At 43.7% G+C, this 20,764-nt stretch overlaps 2 protein-coding genes across 2 annotated transcripts; one reads left to right on the top strand and one right to left on the bottom strand.

Annotated features, from left to right (window-relative positions):
- Positions 1-2,838: 2,838 nt before the first annotated feature.
- On the bottom strand, positions 2,839-14,385 carry SARAF (store-operated calcium entry associated regulatory factor). Its single transcript, XM_086464801.1, has 7 exons — positions 14,223-14,385; positions 13,870-14,010; positions 13,196-13,371; positions 11,019-11,409; positions 7,865-7,973; positions 5,725-5,843; positions 2,839-5,216 (listed from the first exon to the last, which is right to left on the bottom strand). The coding sequence occupies exons 1-7, from the start codon at positions 14,383-14,385 to the stop codon at positions 5,191-5,193; spliced, it is 1,125 nt and encodes a 374-aa protein (XP_086320927.1). The 3' UTR covers positions 2,839-5,190.
- On the top strand, positions 14,334-19,970 carry LEPROTL1 (leptin receptor overlapping transcript like 1). Its single transcript, XM_086464373.1, has 4 exons — positions 14,334-14,399; positions 14,833-14,908; positions 16,245-16,431; positions 17,475-19,970. Exons 1-4 carry the CDS (start codon positions 14,384-14,386, stop codon positions 17,589-17,591), a joined length of 396 nt encoding a protein of 131 aa, XP_086320499.1. The 5' UTR covers positions 14,334-14,383; the 3' UTR covers positions 17,592-19,970.
- The last annotated feature ends 794 nt before the right edge of the window (positions 19,971-20,764 follow it).

The raw sequence follows: 20,764 nt of genomic DNA on the forward strand, positions 1-20,764 counted from the left end.
GGTCTGACTTCATCAAACATGAAACCTGTTACAGTTCTAAGTCTCCCACTCTTGCTGGATTGGTGAAGAAAGCACTGGTGGGATTATTCAAATCTACAGCAATAAAGTACTTCTCCTGGAAAAGGAACATTGATAAAAGTACTCCCTGAATGAAGGTCTGCAAAGTTGCTCCATCTCAACATTTTATCTACATTTATTACACTTACCCACCCCCAACCCCCCTAATTGTTTTCTGTCCATTAAAGCAAACGTTTACAGCTGCCAAATGACATGAAAACGAACACAGGAGTTGACTGGGAGATGAGTAACTCACACTACTCAGCAGCAGCAAAAGGTATTTTTGACTGCGGGCAATTCCAGTGCTGCCTCAATAAATACATCCCCCCACGCTGATTACAAGGGCACAGGAGGCCTATAGAAGATGACTAGGCAGGGGCCATGATCTCAGTGGACGATCTCAAGGCCAAGTCTTAGAGAATCCTGTACAATGACATCCAAATACAGCTGCAGAGCAAAGACTGCACTAGTCTCAGTGCCAGGGAAGTCAAGGCAAATCCAGTAACCGAACAAAAGTTCCCTGTGCAATAACTCACAAGAGCCTGGTCTTTAAGCACAGCGATTTGTCTTCACCAAACCTCACAGTGGATAGTCTGAAGACTGAATGGGGCTATGGCTCATATGATCCTCAGAGCAAAAGGTGTTAAGACACATCAGTGCTAATTGCTCTTAGGACTTCTTTGGGGATGCAGGATGAAGCTTTCAAGCCCAGTAAAACAACCCTGGTACAACAGCTATCAGAGCTGCCTAGTATTTCCTGCTGCTTCGTGACAAGAGCGAGCAGACAGGACAAACCGGGGCAGAGCCTCTACCTGCAAGTCTGCTTTGGCTAGTGCAGGTGTAAACTTGCTACCCTTCATCATGCTTGCTCGCTGCTCTTTCACTTCTGGCCTTCCCTGCATCTGATATCTTCAAACATACATCTGCCTACAGGATATGCAATGGCATGCCCGTGGAGCGGCTGAACTAGCACATCCTAGGCCAGCTTCTTAGTTACACAGGTCTTAGCGGCTCTAAGGAGGATGGAGACGATGTTTTCAGGTTTTCTCCATGCTGCCAGTTCACCAGTCCTTAATCTGCTCCAGCCACCAGCTGCCAATACCATACCCTTGACAAAAATTCTTCTCTGACAGAAGTCTCAAAAAAGTTCTTTTCACAGACATACTGCCAACAGAGGTCAACTTGCAGCCTGACAGTTTGCTCCCTTGACTTCATCTCGATCTACTCCAGCCACTCCCAGCTCAATGTAATTTTTGCAAGTGCTTGTTACTTCCTCACTGAAGAAACACTGACACTCAGCAGGAACAGAGGGAGCTCAAGATGGAAGACAGTGGGAGATAAGGAATACAGGCCACACAAAGGGAGTCAGCTAATTATTTTCATTAGCACTGGCAAAACACAGCTGCAACAGAAACAAAGATGTCAAAAAGTGAAAACTACTGTAGTCATACACCATTTCAGGACAGCAAGAGAACCAGCTGCAGGGGAAGGTTTCAGCCAAATATGCTGAGGGATATTCAGCTGCTCCCATGCAGCACTTAACCCTGAACTGCCCAAATAGGCATGGAAGGTTTTGCTTATATACTGTAGTTTGGAGGCAGCTGGGCTATTTCTGCACCAGAACCGCTGGTTGATAGGTACTCTGAAAATATTAAGAACTCATACTAATTTGCTTTACTAAGGAGGGAAAAATACAATACTTGTAATTGGTGCTAAGCGGACAATAGTATGCGTACAAATACTGTGTTTTCAGCTTTTAGATGGCTGTGCAGGCACATATTGTTCGCTACTTTATTCCAGCAATTTCTCTGTGCAAAAACTCCTAGTACTGGAAATTGTGCCACCTGGCTTAATTCCCCTTTTGGAACTTAGTCGTGTGAAGTGACAATATTGGAAGATTTTTATTTAAAAAACAAGCAAACCCCATACCATCTCACCTTGCTGATAAGTAACACACACTTTGCACCCAGAGGGAAAAAAAAAAAAAAGCAAGCTCCATTGCATGACAGTCTGCAGAACTAGCAAAAATCTGACCTGGGAGTTGAGTCACAAGACAGAAAGCTCATCTCTGTGCATCTTTTTTTCTTTCATCACATGCTTCAGGGGAAGTCAGCTGTAAAACCAGGAGTTTTGTTCCTGTAATGAGCTTTAACTTTGTATGAGGATGTAAGCCATGTCAGAGTATGAGCAGAACTAGTCCCAGGTGCCAAGTAGAACAGCAATTATCCTACAACAGCATTTAACAGTTTAAACATTTACACATGCCTTGCAACTATGAAGTTGCTGTGAAGATGCTGCCAAAACCCTGTCCAGGAGCAGAAGACTAGGGCCTTCCAGATCAAATGTTCAGGAAGGAAGCAAAAGTACAAGCTCTAAGCTGTCTTCCACAAGTTCTTTTCATTCAGAAGCCTCACCAATATCCCTGATCTTTGATATCACAGTTTGCAGGCCCCTGTTAACCCTGCTTTACTACTGCCAAGGAGTCAAACTGCCTCTATCTGAGGCCATGCCTCTGTTCAGCAGTGACACATTCTTGATATAAGATGCAGATCTGTCAGCTGCTATCCCAGGGTAGATTTATGCTATATGCACAACCTGAACAGCAGCAGTGATCATAACATCTTTTGAAAGGTTCAACTCCTCCCCTTGTAAAACCAGGAACTCAACAACATAATGGAGCTTTTCCACACACTCAGAAGTGAAACCTTGATTTACAGTAAATCCTTGATTTCCTTACATGGTTCAGTATTTTGTTACTGAAAATCCAATCAATAAAATAACTCTATTCCCAGTATTGTTTTATTTTATTGAAACACTATACAGCTTACCAGCGCGGCGGCTGGGGGTAAAGGACATTATTACACCACCAGAGAAGTGGATTATGAGACACCACAAACCCTGAAAAAACAGACAGTGCCATTCGCACAGGCCTGAAGACAGTGCTTTACAGACAAAAAATACTCCTTATTAACTTATTTCATTACATTATCAAAGGGAAGGGCAAAAATATCCTGCAAACAGATTCAGAAACTATGGTAATTCATTAGGTTTATGCATCAAATCACATTTAATACAGAAACTACAAATACAAAGGAAAACATTGTCTAAAACATTTCATAACATGTCATAATCTGAGAACAACTTCAGGTTCAAACTACACATCAAAAATCCAGTTTCATTGTTATGGAATTAGCTGGCAAAGAGTATTGACAATGGTAAGTTTCAACCTGAAACACTCAGAAATAAGTAAGAACTCGACATTTAAAATACAGTTTTGCTGTATTTAGTCAAAAAGAAAAAGAATTACCATATACTTCTCTTCATAAAACTTTCTAGTAGGCTGATAGTAAGGTCTTTGCCATGTCCATTTCTAAGTTGATAAAGCAGGCTATTAATGAAGATATTTTCCCCCCGTCCTCAAGCAGCTCTGAGCAGCAAGCCACTACTTTATCCACAAGTTATCAGTTTTATCATGATTCCCACGTTTTCAGTGGAAGCTCTGCACTTTTCCATAGCTTCTGTTGACTTCTGAAAGATTTATATGTTGGGCTTTTTTTGCTGTTGTTGCTTAAGCCATGAACTGGACACAGACATTATCATCTGAGCAAATTACTTCTGTACTCATGAATAGACACAGCTGCTTTTTGTTGAGTAACACTGAAGTCCCCTTCCTAGACTAACCATACCTGATAAATCTCCTTGTGGAGATGCAGCTTGTGTCAGCAAACAGTGCTTTGCTTTTGCTGCAACAGTTTACATCAATTCCCAGACACACAAGGAGGAAAGCTATGCTCCTCGGACTGCTGCCAGCATAGAAAAGCTGTGCATGCACACTCACACACGATTCCACACTGTATTGGGATGGCCTCTGGAGAAGACCTGGTGGTCAAGCAGCCCATTTTTCACTCCTTCCCTCTCCCCTTCCCCTCAAATCCTGAAAAATCTCTCCTTTTTTTTCCAGTAATGCCTCTCCTAGCACACAGTCAATCACACAGGAACTATATGACACTTCTCAGAGCCCCAAAATACCATCACAGAGCAAAGCAAGGCCCCTCTGCTTCCCACTCTTTGACAGCACTTTGTTTTTAAGGGAAAGATTACACCCCATTAGACACTGAATTTCCTTCCTATGCTTAGTCTCAAGGCCTGCTAGAGATACTACCAGCTTTGGATTAACTCCCTTTCTTTTTGCAATGAGCACCTTTGGTTTACTGTCTCCTGGACAGGTCATCCAGCAGGACCGACTGTTCACAGCAGAAGTTTTCACCGCATTGCTAACATCTACTATAAAAAGAAAAGTCTGGACCCTCAATGTGGGCAAAGTATCTGCAGCCAACTGAATTTAAGTGACCTCAGTCTTCCAGAAAAAGGTCCAAACCAGAGAAGGACCACCTTGTCTCATTTAATTTTTTTTTTCTCCATAATTTATACACAAAATCACCCAGGTTTGCACAACCGCTAGGAGAAACCCTAAAACATGGAGCATCGTCAAATCTGCAAATTTTGGCTCCAATAGTCACATAGTATAGATATAAACATTATGTTAACATTAGGCTCCCTATATATATAGTTTCGCTCTTTTCCACTAAAGGAAAACCCCAACACTCATCTGAGCAGCTGACTGCACTTACAGTAATGTTCACACGAATTTTACAAAGACAAACAAAAGCAGCTTCAAGGAGCAGCACCCCTTAGATATCAGGTGGATTCATGTACCAGGCCTTTCAGATGCTGGACCACCAAGAACAAGAAAAAAATTCAGAAGTTCTGGATTAAATGAAATTAAGCCCAGAACATGAGCAAGCTACTTAGTTTGAAAATTTGGTAAGGCTACCATTGCCACGATCCCTCAAGTAGAGACAGATATATAAGCACTGTAACATCATTCTTAACTTGGATGAAATTATTTTGTACCTTATGAGAAGCTGCTGTTTCAAAGTGGTGGATGTTCCAGCACCTGTGATACCCTAAACAAGAGTGAGAGTCCACATTTCCACATGGAAAGAGACGAATTCTTTGCCTAGTCTTTCACACCTCTTCATATCTACTTCTGAAGCCTATTACTAATAAAAAAAAGCACTAGTACACAGGAAGATTTAGTTCAATCACTCAGATGTAATAATGTTAAGGATTTCATCTTCTTTTTGTACTCCCAAAGCCTGCAAAGAAAAAAAAAATTGTCAGCTCCACCATAGCCTTTCCACTGGGCTCCCTGGTTCTAGAAAACCTAAAGGTAGCAAACGAGGCAAGTTAAACATAGTCACATAAAGTAGAACAGCAAGCAACTGTGGGCTGACTGCCCTGAAAAAACATTCTATTCTTGCATATTAGACAACCTGCTTTCTACAAAGAAATCATGTTTGTACATGTTCGCTAAAGAAGGGCACACGCAGTGCACACCAAAGGGGAAAGCCTTAAACTACCGCACCTTGCAGATGCAGACAAACCCAATACTGGTGGTAGCATGCCTGCCGTAGGACTGTGGGGAGTGTCATACCCCACAACGGTGCCCTGCTTCCACAGAAAACAGACATAAGGGACATCGTTACATGCCCACCTGCACCAATTAGTAAAATAAACCAAAGACTGCTTGCTGAACCTCAACTAACATCTGTGTATTTTTGATAAGTTCTCAACTTCAGGAGATTAAAAGGTCTTTTGCCTTACCAGAAGCAGTTCTTGTTCCTGAACTGCTACCTTGTGTGGAATTGCCTGACTGCCCATTCATTGGAGGTGCAGCTGTGGGATCTGTCCACATACTGTAATATGGGGAACGTGGCTGTGCTCTGATGAGAAACAGAGTAGAAGGAAGGCTTCGTTAGTGACCTTATGAAAAATTAAGAAGTTACCATTCCAAACAAGGGGACTGCATCTCTTGAGGGAAAACTGCAAACAGGCAATTGTTTCAAAGCTGGAAATTCCTCTATTTAATATAGTTAACGTGTTTAGAGCAAGGCTATCCAGTGTTGTCACAATAACACTTGTAGACTTTCAAAAGGAAATTAAACCTCATTCTTCAAGATAAGCAATTCTAACAATTCCAAGTGAGGAAGTTTTTCCCTCTGAAATTCTGACCTTAGATTCTTTCTACAAGAAAGTAGATCTGACACCTAAAGCTTTAATGCATTTTGGCAACACCTATGTCCCAGCTATGTAAGAGAGAAGATGACATTTCTCTGTTAATTAATTTGAAAAGGTTGTACCAGTAAGACTAACATATTGTGACCTCTGACTCACTGATTTAAATGTCTTGCTTCTACAGATATAGGATTTCCTGCTGTAGAAATTTACCAATAGCCATTTCCCACTTTCTGACACCACATTTTCAGTCACATCATTTCAAATGACTGAAAAAACCCAGAATAATAGTGGACCAGAGACTGTTTTAAAAGAAAAGAAACCGAAGTTAGGAAGCTTGTTCATTTATTTGGACTTAAATATTCAGTTAGGCCTCTGATCTCGAACAATAAGAGGCATCTACTGAAATGGGGGGTGTGTGTGAAAATCAAGGAACCAACCCATATGTAGATAATATATAAATACAATGCTTAAACACAAGGGTCATGTATCAAGCCACTAAAACGTTTAATACATTATACCTTTCAAGAATTCTTAGCAGGGTTAATAAAACAAAACACAATCATAGACTCAGAGTCATTTTGGTTGGAAAAGATCTTTAATCCAAGATATGACCTTTCAACCTCTAAAGCTCTACTCAAACTGAATTTATAGACAATTTCTACTGTTGATGGCATCACCATCTCAGTTTTATCGTACTTGACTATGAGATCAAGACAGCTCATTGAACACTTTGGCAATTTTCTTACATGCCAAGCTTCTACTTCCTTAACAAACAGGCAAACCTGATAAGGCTTTTGTCATTGCCAAAAACACCTTTATAACAGAGGAAGGTGCTTTAACACAGTCCCGTCCACAAGATCTTACTCCCAAATTTTCAATATAAAAACCCCATATGTAGTTTTACTTAATCTGTTATATTACTGCATTCCTACAGGATTAGGCTTGATTAAGTTGTTTGATAAATAGAGGAAACTGCTTGGGGCTCTAAAGATTCCCTGCAGGAGTCACATACTTTCTCTAGTGAAGCCTAAAATTGCAGCAATTGCTCCCTTTAAACTATTTATCTAAAAATGATGCATTTTAAATGTTTAAAAGTGCTTTAGCAAATATGACCAACAGATGTTTACTCCAGCACGGAAACTGCTTTTGAATGCTGTTTGTGTCATGTTTTTCCAAAATGGAACTTATGTATGACCTACAAGTCCTTTGGAAAAAAAAAAAAAAAAAAGAAAAAAAAAAATCACACCTCTTGGATTTTCATACATGGGCCATTAGGAGTGTGTAGATTGAAAAGGCTGTTTAATCTGACCACACTAAGTATCACAGAAGAACAGCTGCCATCCAGACTGATGTTAGATGAGATGACACAGATACAAGAAACCTATCTACAGATGGTTTTATGCTTAATATTACTATCTGTGTTTTAAGGCAGTCTGCAGATGGATTGTTTAAATGCTCATTTTACATTTGCAGGCCATCATGCCACGTCAGAGCAATGAGCTAAAGCAGAATGAAGTACCCGAGTCCTCCCTGTTGTTCTTCCCCAGAAACATGTTTAAAATGTCCCTGCTGCTGGAAGTATAGATTGCTCCTCAAAATTGTTCTAGAGGCAGGATTTTATAGCTCGAATGATACAGGCCTGAAAGCCTAGAAAAATGTAAACATAGCATATGGCATACCCCCTGAAGGCTTAAACACTTAAAATCTGATAGCATGCATGTTTTACCTGTGACTGCCAGTCAAGTAGCCTAGCAAGCCTCCTGCTCCTAATCCAGTCCAAAATCCTGGTCCTGAATTGGTTCCATGACTGGAATGAGTCCCAAATCTGTTGCCTTCTTAAACAAAATGAAAATGGAAAACAAATCAGTCAGTTGCACCTAATTCTCAGGCCAGCTGTTGTAACAAGACTCTCCTCTGTTAAAGATAATGGAAAATTAGACATTAAACTCCTCCTGATTTCAGCAGATTCTTGAGCAAGCTTAATTTGAAAGGCCTCACAGTTTGGATAGCAGGAAAACACATAGAAACAAAAACTAAAAAAAAGTTTTACATTAAAATTAGCTTACACAATCTCACAGCCCTGAAGTTTGCACGACATGCCAGAGTCCCTGCCTGCAGATTTATAAACAGACAAGTTAGATTAAAAATAGAAAAGGAAATGAAGAAAGAATAATCTGCTCAAGGTCACACAGCAGGCCAGAAGCAGACACAGGAACAGAAATCAAGTATGGAAGACCAAACAGTGAACTAACCACTAAAACCCACAGCTCCTAATCTCACTCAGAACAGCTGCACATTTTGAGTAACTGTGGCTCAGTCTAAGGGCTAACATGACTTTGTATTGTTTCTGGTAATCCCGGTCTGGTATTTGTTATCAGAAGACATGCTAACTGCAATCACATTGCAAAGTTTTTATTATGCATGAGTCACCAAGCTTGACAAATACCTTGATGAAACTGCAAGCATATCAAGTGGGGGGGGGGGGGCTGGTCACGAATTTTTTACGTGACCTGCACAACATAAGGTTCTGCCTCAGAACCAAGTATTTTCCATTTAGAAATAAAAAGAGAAAATGCAAAACCAAAGCAGAATAATTTTTCTGTCTAGCGAAAAACAGATGCAAGAATAAGCTAAACCAGTTTATATATCTATATATCTGGAAGTGTAAAAGGTGAAGACTAAAAATAACATTAGGGTCTCCCTGAAATATGCGCACCTGAACAAGTGGACTAGGGAATTTTATGTAAAAGTTATACAGGGCCTGGTTTGTCTTCAAACTGGTGTGGATTATTTGAACCCATGGAAGATTAAAAAAATAATTTAAATAATCAGTTTAAGTCTACATTGGATTTGGTGTTGGACTTCATTTTGAATGCGTTGGGATAAAAATAAGCTCTCATTGGGATGATATACCCATTAAACTATGCTGATTTGGAACAAAAGATAGTACTTAATTTACTGTAAAAATTATGTTAGTCAGGGAGATGAACCAACTCATTTGTTCAAAAGCACCATGGCCGAACAGTGACTCAGAAAACAGAGCCATTTTTTGTTCAAATACCCAGAGTAAACATTAAGGATCATGTCAAAGCACTAACAGAAAAAGTAGAATTTAATGAAGATAGGCTAGCCAAACAAGTTTCACAGGACACATTCTGCATGGATTTTAAATGAGGCAAATTAAATATTAACAGCAATAAGTTAACAGCACTGCTTTTCATTACTGTCCAGGTTTTCAAAGACTAATAGATTCCTGGAACACACGGACATACACAGAGATGTGCTTTTTGTGCCGCTGACAAAATTTAAGGCAGACACTAAATGCATGAAGTAGCAAAACACTTAATATTTTTAAGCTGGCCTCACATTCAAGCAGTATTCCTCCTTATATCTAGGAAGAAATCATTGATACTTGTCATTAAAAATGCCATAAATTAAGCCTTATATGGCTCCAAATGTGCACTTTAAGTGTCTCAATTTTTAGTAATCATCAAGAACGCACATTTTCAAGGCCTACCCTTGCTGGATTTCAGACCCCCGCAATGAAAAATGCATTGGTGCAATTAACTGACAAGGAACAGGACAGAAAAAAAAAGAAAGTAACTCTTTGCTCTTTTACCTGTGCCCACTATGACAGAGCCAGATCTTAGCAGCAGGGTTGTTAGTAACTACCACAACAACGCCAGTGCCAAGTGGCACGCCCACACCAGGTCACAGATGCACATGCATAGACAGACTGTCTGAAGTCTGAAATAACTACATGGAAACCGATTTGCAAAGCCACTAGTCATACAGAAGCAGAATCTCTTTAATTACCTGCTGCAGGTACATCTGGAAGTTTCTGCTTTGCATGCCCTGCACTAGGGTACCCAAAAGAGTTACACTGGCACCCTCTGTTGGCCAAGCGGCTTGAGCAAACCTGGCAGAAAGCACTAACAAGCATTACTAAAGGATAAGCTTTTGACTAAGTAAACTTAAACTTAATCCTTGCTGTTTATTTACTTGATAGAACCTCTTCTCTATCTCACAAAAAAAAAAAAGATGGAGATTACAGAACTTGTCAGAATACAATTTGAGTTCCAGTGCTGTGAGCACCTCATATGTCAACATGGTTAAATGAGTTGGTCAGACACCAGGTGAATGTTTATTTCCCTTAGAGACCTCGACCATCTAAGGCAGAGCATTCATTAAGTGAGAGAAGCCACCAGTTTTCTGTGAAAAGAAAAAGCACACTTTTTCTGAGCAGCAGCCTTGCCACTGCTTACACCATTCCCAACCTCAGATGAAAGGCGGCACATGAGATCGAGGTGCTGCACCCCTAAGGATAGTTCACTAACACTGCTGTGGGAACCAAATCTTTCAACTGCTGGGACTACACTGAAGGACCTGTTAAACAGAGGACTGGTACGTGACACTCAACTCCACCACCGTGCTGTGAATGAAGCCAGGGGTCAGGTAGCCCAACAGCTGAAAGACCCTTCTGTAAAGTTTCAAAGCGCTTCTTTGGCATAAGTTTGTTTCTGCCTGTGTGAGACTATTCTCTCTGCCAGCCTGCCTATGAAAATCATTCTTCTCTGTCACAATCCTCCTATTTCACAGAGTACAAAAAGAATGCTTGCAGAGCATGGGGAGATGGATTTTCAAAGGTTGAAAGGGCAGCTTGCTGCACAGCCCGCACCGAAAGCCTGTGGGAAACCAAGTTCTTAGGTTCACTTTTGAACAAAGAACCGAATGCAAAGCTGGCTGCAGGCTCTGCAGCAATTCACCACAGTCAACTGCCAATGCCTTGGTTTTCAGCCTATCCCACCTGCGCTTACTGCAGATAAACCAGTACAATCCTGCTTGCTCTTTTGAGTACTATAAATGGCTTAGAGCCCTACCTGTGAAGCTGGACTTAAAACCAGGAGGAGGAGGTGCCTGCTGACTCTGCCAGGAAGGCCTTCTGAACCCATCGCTGTCACCAAAACTCTGCTGAGGCTGCTGGTTGCTGAGGAAGAGCTTGTATACTCCAAAAGCAAGAGCCAGAAGAACAATTATAACAATTGCTCCAGCACCAGAATCAGAAGAATCCTTCCTTGGCTGATAGTAGCTAGAGCCAAAGCTCCCAGAGTTCTTCACTTTCCTTTCACCCTCCTCAGTCAGCTCTAGCCTGAACAGCAAACTACAGGAGCCTCTTAAGATGTAAGGATCATCCGGATAATCGTAGCCTTCACAGCTCACTTCGATTTGCCCAAAACGGTAGGCGTTTTCCAAGTCTGCTTTGCACTGCCACTGAAAAAATAAACACAATACGAAGTAAAGCCTCCTGCTCCAGAGATGAGCACACCTCTCTGTTTCCCCAAATATGCTCCGAAGTAAAGCTGTAATTGCTAACAAGCCATCTAGGGGGTCACAGGGTATGAAATTTCTGAGCACTCTTATTTTGAAAAGGAATAGGAACTTGAAGTTAACTAAAAATGTTTTTTAAAATCCTAATAATTAAAAAAAATCCCACCTTTCAGAACACGGAAGAGCTACAACTCTGGAAGATCATCTCTTCACTGAGCCAGTTTTTCAAGTATCTCTTCTTTAGATATAAGAACACTTCTAAAAATAATCTGTATCCTGTGCAACAGTTACTTAATAAATGCCTGCCCCATGTAAACCAGACAGCAGCTACAAAGACATAATATGGAAGCCTGAAATCCAGTGCATCTGATTCCACTTGTGTCCACAGAGAAATAAAAAGAAATTGGGACAGACATCATTAGGCATTGACACAAACACAACACCTGATTGCAATTCTGCAGTTGAACATATGCAGATTCCTGTCTCACATTTCTTTGAGTTACCTGAACTTAGGTATCACCCCTAACTACAAGCGACACGTGTTTTGGGAGAAAAAAAAAAAACCCACGTAGTTTCTAAATTAATTCAGGACAGCAGCACTAACTGCCAATTCAAACTTGACCATATGTTAACAATACCATATCAGTTTTAACAGTTATCTTCATCCTTGATTTCTGGTTAATCTATTGGCAGAAGCCTAGGTAATAGCTAACAAAACAGTAACATACGACTATTTACTTACTAGTACTGACATACTAACATGCAAGAAGTTGTCACATTAAGTGTGACATTAATTTTTTAAAAGGTAGGGCTGAAGTGATGCAAATAATTATAGCTCTTTCTACTCTAATAAAAATTGGAAATCCACACAGCAATACCAAAGCAAGAGCATCCTCTGGGATTCACACGACTGACTTTATAAAGCCGTGCAACATTTTAACCAAAACCAATGAAGTTTTGCTGCTATACAGTGTTTTTACATTAAGAGTCTTCAGGGATACGTCAAAGATAAACCTAGAGCAGCTCTGGAAAATCCAAACCCAAAAAGTATCTATGTTAAGTTTTAGTTGGCAAAGGTCCTCTAACAATGTCCTAGTTTCAGCTGGAATAAAGTTAATTTTCTTCCCAGTGGCTGGCATAATGCTGTGTTCTGGCTTTAGGATGACAATAACGTTGATAACACACCGATATTTTAGTTGTTGCTAAGCCATGATTATACTAAGGACGTCTTAGCTTGTCATACTGCAGGGCAGGGAGTGCACATGAAGCTGGGAGGGGACACAGCCAGAACAAACGAGCCAAAGGGGTATTCTATACCATACGACGTCACGCCCATTACATAAACTGGGCGGAGTTGGCCAGGGGACGCTGCAGCTCGGGGATTGGCTGGGCATCGGTAACTGGGTGGTGGGTAATTGTACCGTGCATCACTTCTGTATACTGTATGTTCTTTTATTACGATTATTATTTTCCCTTCCTCTTCTGTCCTATTTAACTGTCTTTATCTCAACCCACGAGTTTTACTCCCCCCCGCCTCCCCAGTTCTCTCCCCCGTCCCACTGGGGGAAGGGTGAGTAAGAAGCTGGGTGGAGCTTAATCGCCGGCTGGGGTTAAACCACAAGCAAAAAGCGAACTGACATCCTAATCCATTACTCCTTTCTCCTTCAGAAGCTACCCAGTTTGAGAGAAAATTATATCATTAAACGTTTAACAAGTTTTAAACAGTTACCTGTACATCATAGCCATCCCAACCTTTGTTGTAACACTGAACCACCTCAGGGACACGGGAACACCCCGCAGCGCCTCCTGTGCACTGTAACTGAGGGACCGCCGCTGTCCGCCGGGATGTCGTGTATCGACCTCTGTGGAGAGTGAGTGCCTGCACCTCCCTCAGCAGAACCCTCCCTGAAACAGGTAGTGCGAAGGTCAGCGTTTGTCCGGGCGCGCTCCCCTTACCCACAAGGGCCTCCTTTCAGGAAACGGCTGGCAACACAAAGGACGCCATAGCGTGCTTCTTCGAGAGCCGAAGCGCTAAGAAGCGTCAAGAAGCGCCAGGCACGCAGAGGGGAATACAGCGGGGTTCCTGTTTCCTCCGGCGGGGGCTCTGGGTCATCCCCCTCGGAGCGTACAGCCACCCCTGGCCGCGCAGCGGGGTTGTGACTGCGGCACAAGCCCACTTAAAGGGAGCCCAGGCCAAAAAGGCCTTCCTGGCGCAGGCCCCTGCCCGCCCCCTCCCCCGTACCAGGCCGCCAGTAACCCGGCAGCGTTACGCCGCGTCCCGGCCCGGCCGCCACGGTGACAGCGGAAGCGGAGGGGCAGCGGAGGGGCTCCAGGCTCCTTCAGCTGCGGGGGGGGGGGGGGGGGGGGGCCCAGAGGAGACATGCCCAGCCCCATGGATCTCACCCGGCTGGTCCCAGCACCGCGCGGGGCCCACGGCAACGCAGAGGAGGAGGAAGAAGAGCGCAGGGACCGCGGCAGCCACCATGACAGCCCTACGGTGAGTCAAGCCTCTCCTCCCGGCGCAGCGCCTCTCAATGGTTGAGCCTACCGGAAGGAGCGGGGCCTGAACAGGAGCATGCGCACGGCGGGGCCGCGCTGAAGCCCCGCCCGAGTAGACATCAGGGCCAATGGGCGGCGAGGGAGTGGAGCGGAGCGGAGCGGGGCGGGGCGGGGCGGGGCGGCGCGGCAGCTTCCCGCGCTTCGGGGAGGGGGTGGAGCTGGCGCTGTGGGCCCTTCACGCGCGCATCACATGGCGCGCGTCATGTGGCCGGGGCGGGACGGGGCGGGCGGCGGCGCGGCGCGGGGCGCCGCGCTCGGCGCCTGCGTGCTCCCCTTTCGGAAGCGACTCCCGGCGGCGCTAGTTCCGCTTCCCGGCGGGCGCCTCTCAGTCTGTGCGGCTCGCGGGACGCGCGGCGCCATGGCCGGCATCAAAGGTACGCCGGGCCGGTCTGGGCCGGGCGGCCTTGGGGCCTCCGCCGATGGGGCCGCACCTCGCGGGGGGCCTGGCCGGCCGTGCGAGTGCAGGGTGGCCGTCGCAGGGAGGGGCGGTGAGGGGACTGGGCGGCCCTCCTCGAGTCGGGGGGCGATGGCCGGGAGCCGCTGCCGGGCGTCCGGGGCTGCCCTGAGCCGCCCGCCGCGCTCAGGAGAGGAGCGGGGCTTGCCGGGGGGCTGCCCGCCTGCCGCCGCCCGGGCCCGAGGGGGGCGGTGGGAGCTCTGCTTCGGCAGCGGGGGAGCGGCGCGGCCTGGCGCCAGCCTGGACGCTCGCCGTGGCAGAGCCTCGGTCGCGGTGCTGGAGGGCTGCGGTCGGTGTGTGCTCTGCGGCGCGTCGGACCCTTCACCTGTTGTCGATTGGTGTTCTCGTTGTAGCCCTGATCAGCCTGTCCTTTGGGGGAGCAGTCGGACTGATGTTCTTGATGCTCGGATGTGCCCTTCCCCAGTACAAGTAACGTGCACTCTCTTCCTGTTCTTAGTTTCCTTTTGTGTGCCAGTAACTCCAGAGCAGTTCGGCTTTCATAATTATGGACTGATAAGTCCTCTGTGTGTAGGAGGGGTTTGGGGGGGAGGGTTTTGTCCAGAAGATTGGTGCGGGGGGAAAAAAAGACCATCCAGGAGTTAATTCACCGTACAGGTGAAGGTACAAAAATTAAATTGCCAGGCCTAGCCGCAGGCTGTAGTAGATTGCACCATCCTGACGGGTCTCCGATGTTGTTCCTCTGTGGCTGGCAAGCAGACAGCCTCTCCTGAAGTAGACAGCGAGCGTGTGTTACCGGGGAAGTGTTTGCATTTTCCCGGCTGCTTAGTGGTAGCTGGGCTGTTGGTGGCTGCCAGGTGGGCCCTTGGCTGTGTACCCCGCTTGGTGACGCCGTGCCAGGAACAATTGCAGCCGCTGTCTGTACTTTCGGTCTATTGATTCCTATCTCAGTTCCAGGAGATAGAAAGTAGTAGGCCGAAAAGTTCAGAAGGTTGATCCTTTGCAAGTGAATATTGACTTTACAGAAAATATTTTAAATCAGCTTATTTAATGTTAAATAAATACCACATACTCTGTTGATAGTCCTGTTAGTGGTTGTGAATTGCGATTCTACATACCTCACTAGCTTCCTTATGCCAGCATTCTTTTGTTACAAAGCTAGGGTTGGCGACACAAACCCTTAAGATAGTTATGCAGTAACCCTGCAAACAATGCAATAAAGTTTTATTGAAACAACATGCGGCTGCATTGGTGTGTCTGAGAAATCTAGTCTGGCGAGCTGCAAGCAGTAAAAGAAAAGCCTGCCAAATATGACGGTGCACTTTTTGTAGGTTTTTGTTGGTTGGGTTCAGACTTAAAAAAAAAAGTCTCGGTGCCGCATGGCAGCTGAGTCTTGGCTGAGAACAACACTCTCCTCCTCGTATGTGCACCAAAAGCTTACAGGCAGAATGACGTGAAGGCTCTACAAAGGTATCTCTGCAGTTCTTCAGTAAAGCTGACGGGTTAAACTGCAGAGCTCACCTCATCTTGAGGTGGCATTAGATTCAGGCTTGCTTAGTGAAATCTTGCTTTATGACTATCCTGTTAGTGAGCTCTGTGCTGCTGCTGCTGAGGTCAGCTGAAGCCGCGCACGAACGTGGTCCCTTGGATTAATGTCAGCTTGTTCCAGAGCGAAGGATTTGCTTTCTCTGGGCTTGTGTCTGTCTTTTCCGAATGTGGGTACTGAATGGGGAAAATGTCTTGCGTTAGTTTCAAGAACAGGAATTAAGTCAAGTTAACTTTACTTTTCTTCTCCTTTCTTTTTCAGCCAGTATTGGCCACTGTTTGTTCTGTTTTTTTACATCCTTTCTCCTATCCCGTACTGCATAGCAAGAAGATTAGTAGATGACACAGATGCTACCAGTAATGCCTGCAAGGAGCTAGCAATATTCCTTACAACAGGCATTGTTGTCTCGGCATTTGGGCTACCGATAGTGTTTGCGAGAGCAGAACTGGTTAGTAGTATTTCAATCTATGATTTTTTTTTTTTTCCTAGAAAACTTTGTTCTTTATGGTTTTCTTACTGAAGGTAAAGCTGTCATGCGCTAAGCAGCTCTTGTAAATACGTACTGAAGGTGTTTGCAGTAGAAATGGAATAAGAGTTCTTCTGGCAAGAAAAACTAATACTAGGAATGGAAGCGTGGCAGAATGTCATGATTTCCAATTGCTTCATGTCGTCATGGAGTAAACCCGAGCAGCCTGTATGCAATGTAGGGAAAATGAGGTAGAAAATAGTGTGAAAACATAACAGGCAAGTAACCAAATGTAGAAGGTGTATAGAATACTTTGAAAGTAATTTGTGGAATAGTTGGGCTAAAGAAGCGTGAATAAACCACGCATTTTTGCACTCACTGTAAATGATATTGGTGTTATTTTTTAAACTTCTGAGTTGTCATTACATCTTTCCTAGTATACGGCTTTTCACTAAAATCCTTTAAAAGATGACCTTGTTCGTATCAATTCAGAGAGTACTGCTAAGTGAAAAACCACGGCATGCCCTTTCATAAAATCTCTTTAGGCAGGAACAGCTCAGACGGTCAGTTTGAATGCCTCACACCCTTTTCCCTGGGAATCATTCACCTCCTTTTTTGTTACTGGGATATCTGCTGGCTTATTGAAGACCTGCATCCTTAGATGTATGTTTAAAATGTCTTAGAGCATGGTTAGCGAGTGTAGCTGGGCTGCAGATGTGTTTGATGCTGTTGCCTGGCCTTACTTTGCTATTTTTGGATGTTACAGCAAAAGAGCTATGCCTGCTAGCCAGCACTTTGAGCTCAGCTAGGAGAAGCTTGCAGTGCTTCTTGGCTAAATGCAAATTCATCGATTTTTGATGGGGGAAACCCAGCCCGCTTGGTGTAACCACAAATAATGAGCTACCACCTTCTTGCCTCACGGACCTGTTGCTGATCTTTGTCTATGATGTGACATCAGGATGTTACCTTCTATCCTGTCAGTATTCTGTTCAAAATGTGTCTAACTAAATTCCCCTCGTTCACAGATTTACTGGGGCGCGTGTGCACTTGTTCTCACGGGGAATACAGTCATCTTTGCCACGATCCTAGGATTTTTCTTGGTCTTTGGCAGCAATGACGACTTCAGCTGGCAGCAGTGGTGAGAGGAAGATCAGAGAATTATCACAGGCATCTTGTCACGCAGTGGCCATCCATACAAATGAGAGAATGGGCAATAAAGAGAAGTAGCGTAGCAAGCCTCTTGAGTATTGTAGATGCTCCTTTTCACCTTGTTCGTTCTGAGCGTACTGCTGTTGCTGACAGAGTTTCCACATTTTTATGAAGTGGAGAGATAATTGATTTCATTTTTACCTATGGTATGTTTTTAGGTGCTCTCTTGGTTTAAAATTGTCATCCTTCTGGCCGGTGTTTATGTGAAGCTTTAAATCTGGAACAAGAACATTCAAACATAGTTTCAAAGATTTAAAGTGTTGGGGTATTTTTGTTTTGTTTTGTTTTTTTTTGTTTTGTTTTGTTGGTGTTTTTTTTAAGTTAAGCATTAATACTATGTTTCAAAATAACTTTTTTTACATAGTGTTTAACTTCTATACAAGCTGAGTGGAGGTTAGAGATTGTGCACCACCACTGTCAATTGCCGGATCAATAGATTGTTGCTGTATTTCAGCTGAGGCAAGGCGGGGCGGGAAGTACTAGTTGCAGATTTTTCTTCTGCTCATACCTCAAACTGGGTGATGAATGTTGGTGGCCTTCGTTTCAGGAGAAGGCTGAGGGGAAAAGTCCTAAATTTTAACACCGCTAGCACTTCTACCTGCTTTGTTATCAATTTGTGCGTGGATGTGACATTCAAATACTCTGTAAATGTACTGATGCTATGACATACAAAACTAAAGTGTATTGTAGGGGAAGGGAAAATGACGTTTAAATTCCATTTTTAAAAAAAAATATCTTTTAAACTCTTTCTATTTATAAGTATTGTATGCTTTTGAACTTTTATGTCAACTTGTTACCACAAAGATGGTAAAAAGTTCATTTATGGAACTACTGGTCTATGTTAATTTGAAGCATATACAAAGCTATTTCCTCCTTCCCCTTTTTAATTTATTTTATACGTAATATATATATTATAATAATAAAACAGCTTTTCAAATGTAGATTAAAACTTTGTGTTAAACTTGCCTAAGAATGATTTTTATTTTTTCTTTTTTTCCCCTTCACACAATGCAGTTGAGGCATGACTTTTCTGGAAGTCACTGTCTGAACTGATTTCACTGACTGTTTTTAAGTTCTTATGCACTATTGGTTAATAAGATATAATGTTATGTCTGTATCTGTAGCTTGTGTTCTGTAAGATTGTACATGTAGCTTCAAATATTTATGACAAGTTTTCTGCATACCTCTCAATTGTCTGGATTTTTCGTTTAAAGAAATCTGCCATTAGACATTGCATCACGAGACGGTGGATGATGCAAGTTAACCAGGTTTAATTGTACCACATACAATGATAAATTTGACTAAACACGCTTCTAAACTACATTTTTGTTCAGTTCTTTAAAAAAAAAATCTAGGCAACTTACTGTGCATAATTAAAAGCTGACGATTGCTTACATCTTGTGTAACAGTGGAGCAGTGTGAAAAGGCACAGAATTGCAGGTCTTTGCTGTAGCACTTGTGCGCAGATGTAAACAAAGTGTAAAGCTTGGATATTTGAAGCCTTGATGGTGGCGGCAGTTACTTACACAATATGCTCAAGGAACCGATACCATCATGTAGGGGCAGTGGCGGTGTAGCGAGCTACACGCTGCACACGCTGCTTTGTTAGTGTCCTGTGTATAAAATAAGAGCTCCGTTTTATCTGTGCTGGTAGGGGAACAAATTGGTGCCAAGACCCTAGCGCAGCAGCCAGCCCACAGCAGATGGCCTTTCAGCTGTAAGTGCGTGCTACCCAGACTGCCCGCGACGGTGGTATTCGGAGGCGCCTCAGGGCTGGAGCATCCTCGCTTCATCGCCTTTTTCAGTGAGACTTCTGCATCCCTGCCCCCAGCACGACGGATGCTTCAGGAGAATCTTCCAAACGAGCGGCTGGTTTTGCAGTCCTCTGCAGTCCTTGCAAAGAAGAAACGCTTAGGGCTTGTACAAGTCTTCTGAATCTGTTACTGACTCCTTTTTTGGGGTCGGGAACCATGTTTTCTTTTTCATTCCTGTGCTGCTAAGCCTACTTCTCCATGTGATACTACTCCCTGCGTCACTGGCCATAGAGCTGACCGTGTGTGTACTGGCGGTGCATTTTTTGTATGTTAATTGCATTACAGCGTTACCTCCTTTTGCTTGCGCACCGAGTACGTGCAGCATTGCTCTGGTTTATGAGCTACGCACTCGAGAGGTATGATCCTTCCGTATGATATGCACTGAGATAGCGTTACCATCCTTCTAGAGGGAAAAACTTTGAACGATAAAAATTTTGAATAGCAATCTTGAGTTCTGTGTTTAATAAAAAATACTCTAATAAAAGAGTATTTTAAGTATTAATTGTTTTTTTCTCTTTAATGTGGTTGTCATTCCTCTTGAAGAGATGTCACCAGATTACTCAATAGCCCTTCAGAGTATTCCTGTCATGTACCTTGGACTACTCTGTGAAAAGAGGCTCCATTGTCCAGCACCAAACTAGTTGCACTGAGCTGGCATTGCTGGTTGTATCTCACACCTGCGGTTTACCTTCTGTTTGTGTTTGAAGTCCAAATTCTGCTATGTTGGTGTTGTTATACAAAGTGATAGCCACCTTCACCCTCTGACACATTTATAACTTCATAATTTTTATTAAAAAACAAACAGTCTTTGTTGTATTTGTTATTTTTCATGAAGTTTCTGAAGTCTGAAAACTGATGACTGATGGCAGTCTTTTAGCAGAAGAAAGTAATGGGAATTGGTACCCACACCCACTCACTTTGGTCCTATGTGTTGATTTCATTAGGTTTTTGTTCTTTACTCTGAGAGGGGAAAAAGGTTCGTTAAAATATTAACCCCCCCCCCTCAAAAAAAAAAGTTATTCAGATAAAACATTGGACGAGGACCCGAGTAATTTGGCAATAACCAAGACGCTACAGCTGCACACAATTTTTTTCATGAAATCAAAGCGCGTGAGAGTAAAAAGTTTGAGCATAACGAAGAAAATGACAGTCCATCAGCTCGGCGGGGGCACCCCCCGTGCCCGCTGTCAGGCGCCTTTAGCGAGAACGCCGGTGATGGTGGCGGTGGGAAGGCCCGGGGCGCGGTGAGACGGCGGGCAGGGCTGGGGCCGGTGTGGGGGCCCGGCGAGGCG

Source organism: Leptosomus discolor, chromosome 4 (assembly GCF_034619465.1).
Source record: "Leptosomus discolor isolate bLepDis1 chromosome 4, bLepDis1.hap2, whole genome shotgun sequence".
Lineage (NCBI taxonomy): Eukaryota > Metazoa > Chordata > Aves > Leptosomiformes > Leptosomidae > Leptosomus > Leptosomus discolor.

Bases quoted from the DNA above. Each gene is read 5' to 3' on its own strand.
- LEPROTL1 (XM_086464373.1), top strand. The intron at 14,909-16,244 runs GTAACGTGCACT...TTTCTTTTTCAG, and splicing joins TGTGCCCTTCCCCAGTACAA to CCAGTATTGGCCACTGTTTG. The intron at 16,432-17,474 runs GTTAGTAGTATT...CCTCGTTCACAG, and splicing joins TGTTTGCGAGAGCAGAACTG to ATTTACTGGGGCGCGTGTGC.
- SARAF (XM_086464801.1), bottom strand. From the start codon at position 14,385: ATGGCGCCGCGCGTCCCGCGAGCCGCACAGACTGAGAGGCGCCCGCCG. The intron at 11,410-13,195 runs GTAACTGTTTAA...TTATTTTTTCAG, and splicing joins GGGATGGCTATGATGTACAG to TGGCAGTGCAAAGCAGACTT. The intron at 5,217-5,724 runs GTAAGGCAAAAG...TTTTCTTTGCAG, and splicing joins AGGAACAAGAACTGCTTCTG to GCTTTGGGAGTACAAAAAGA.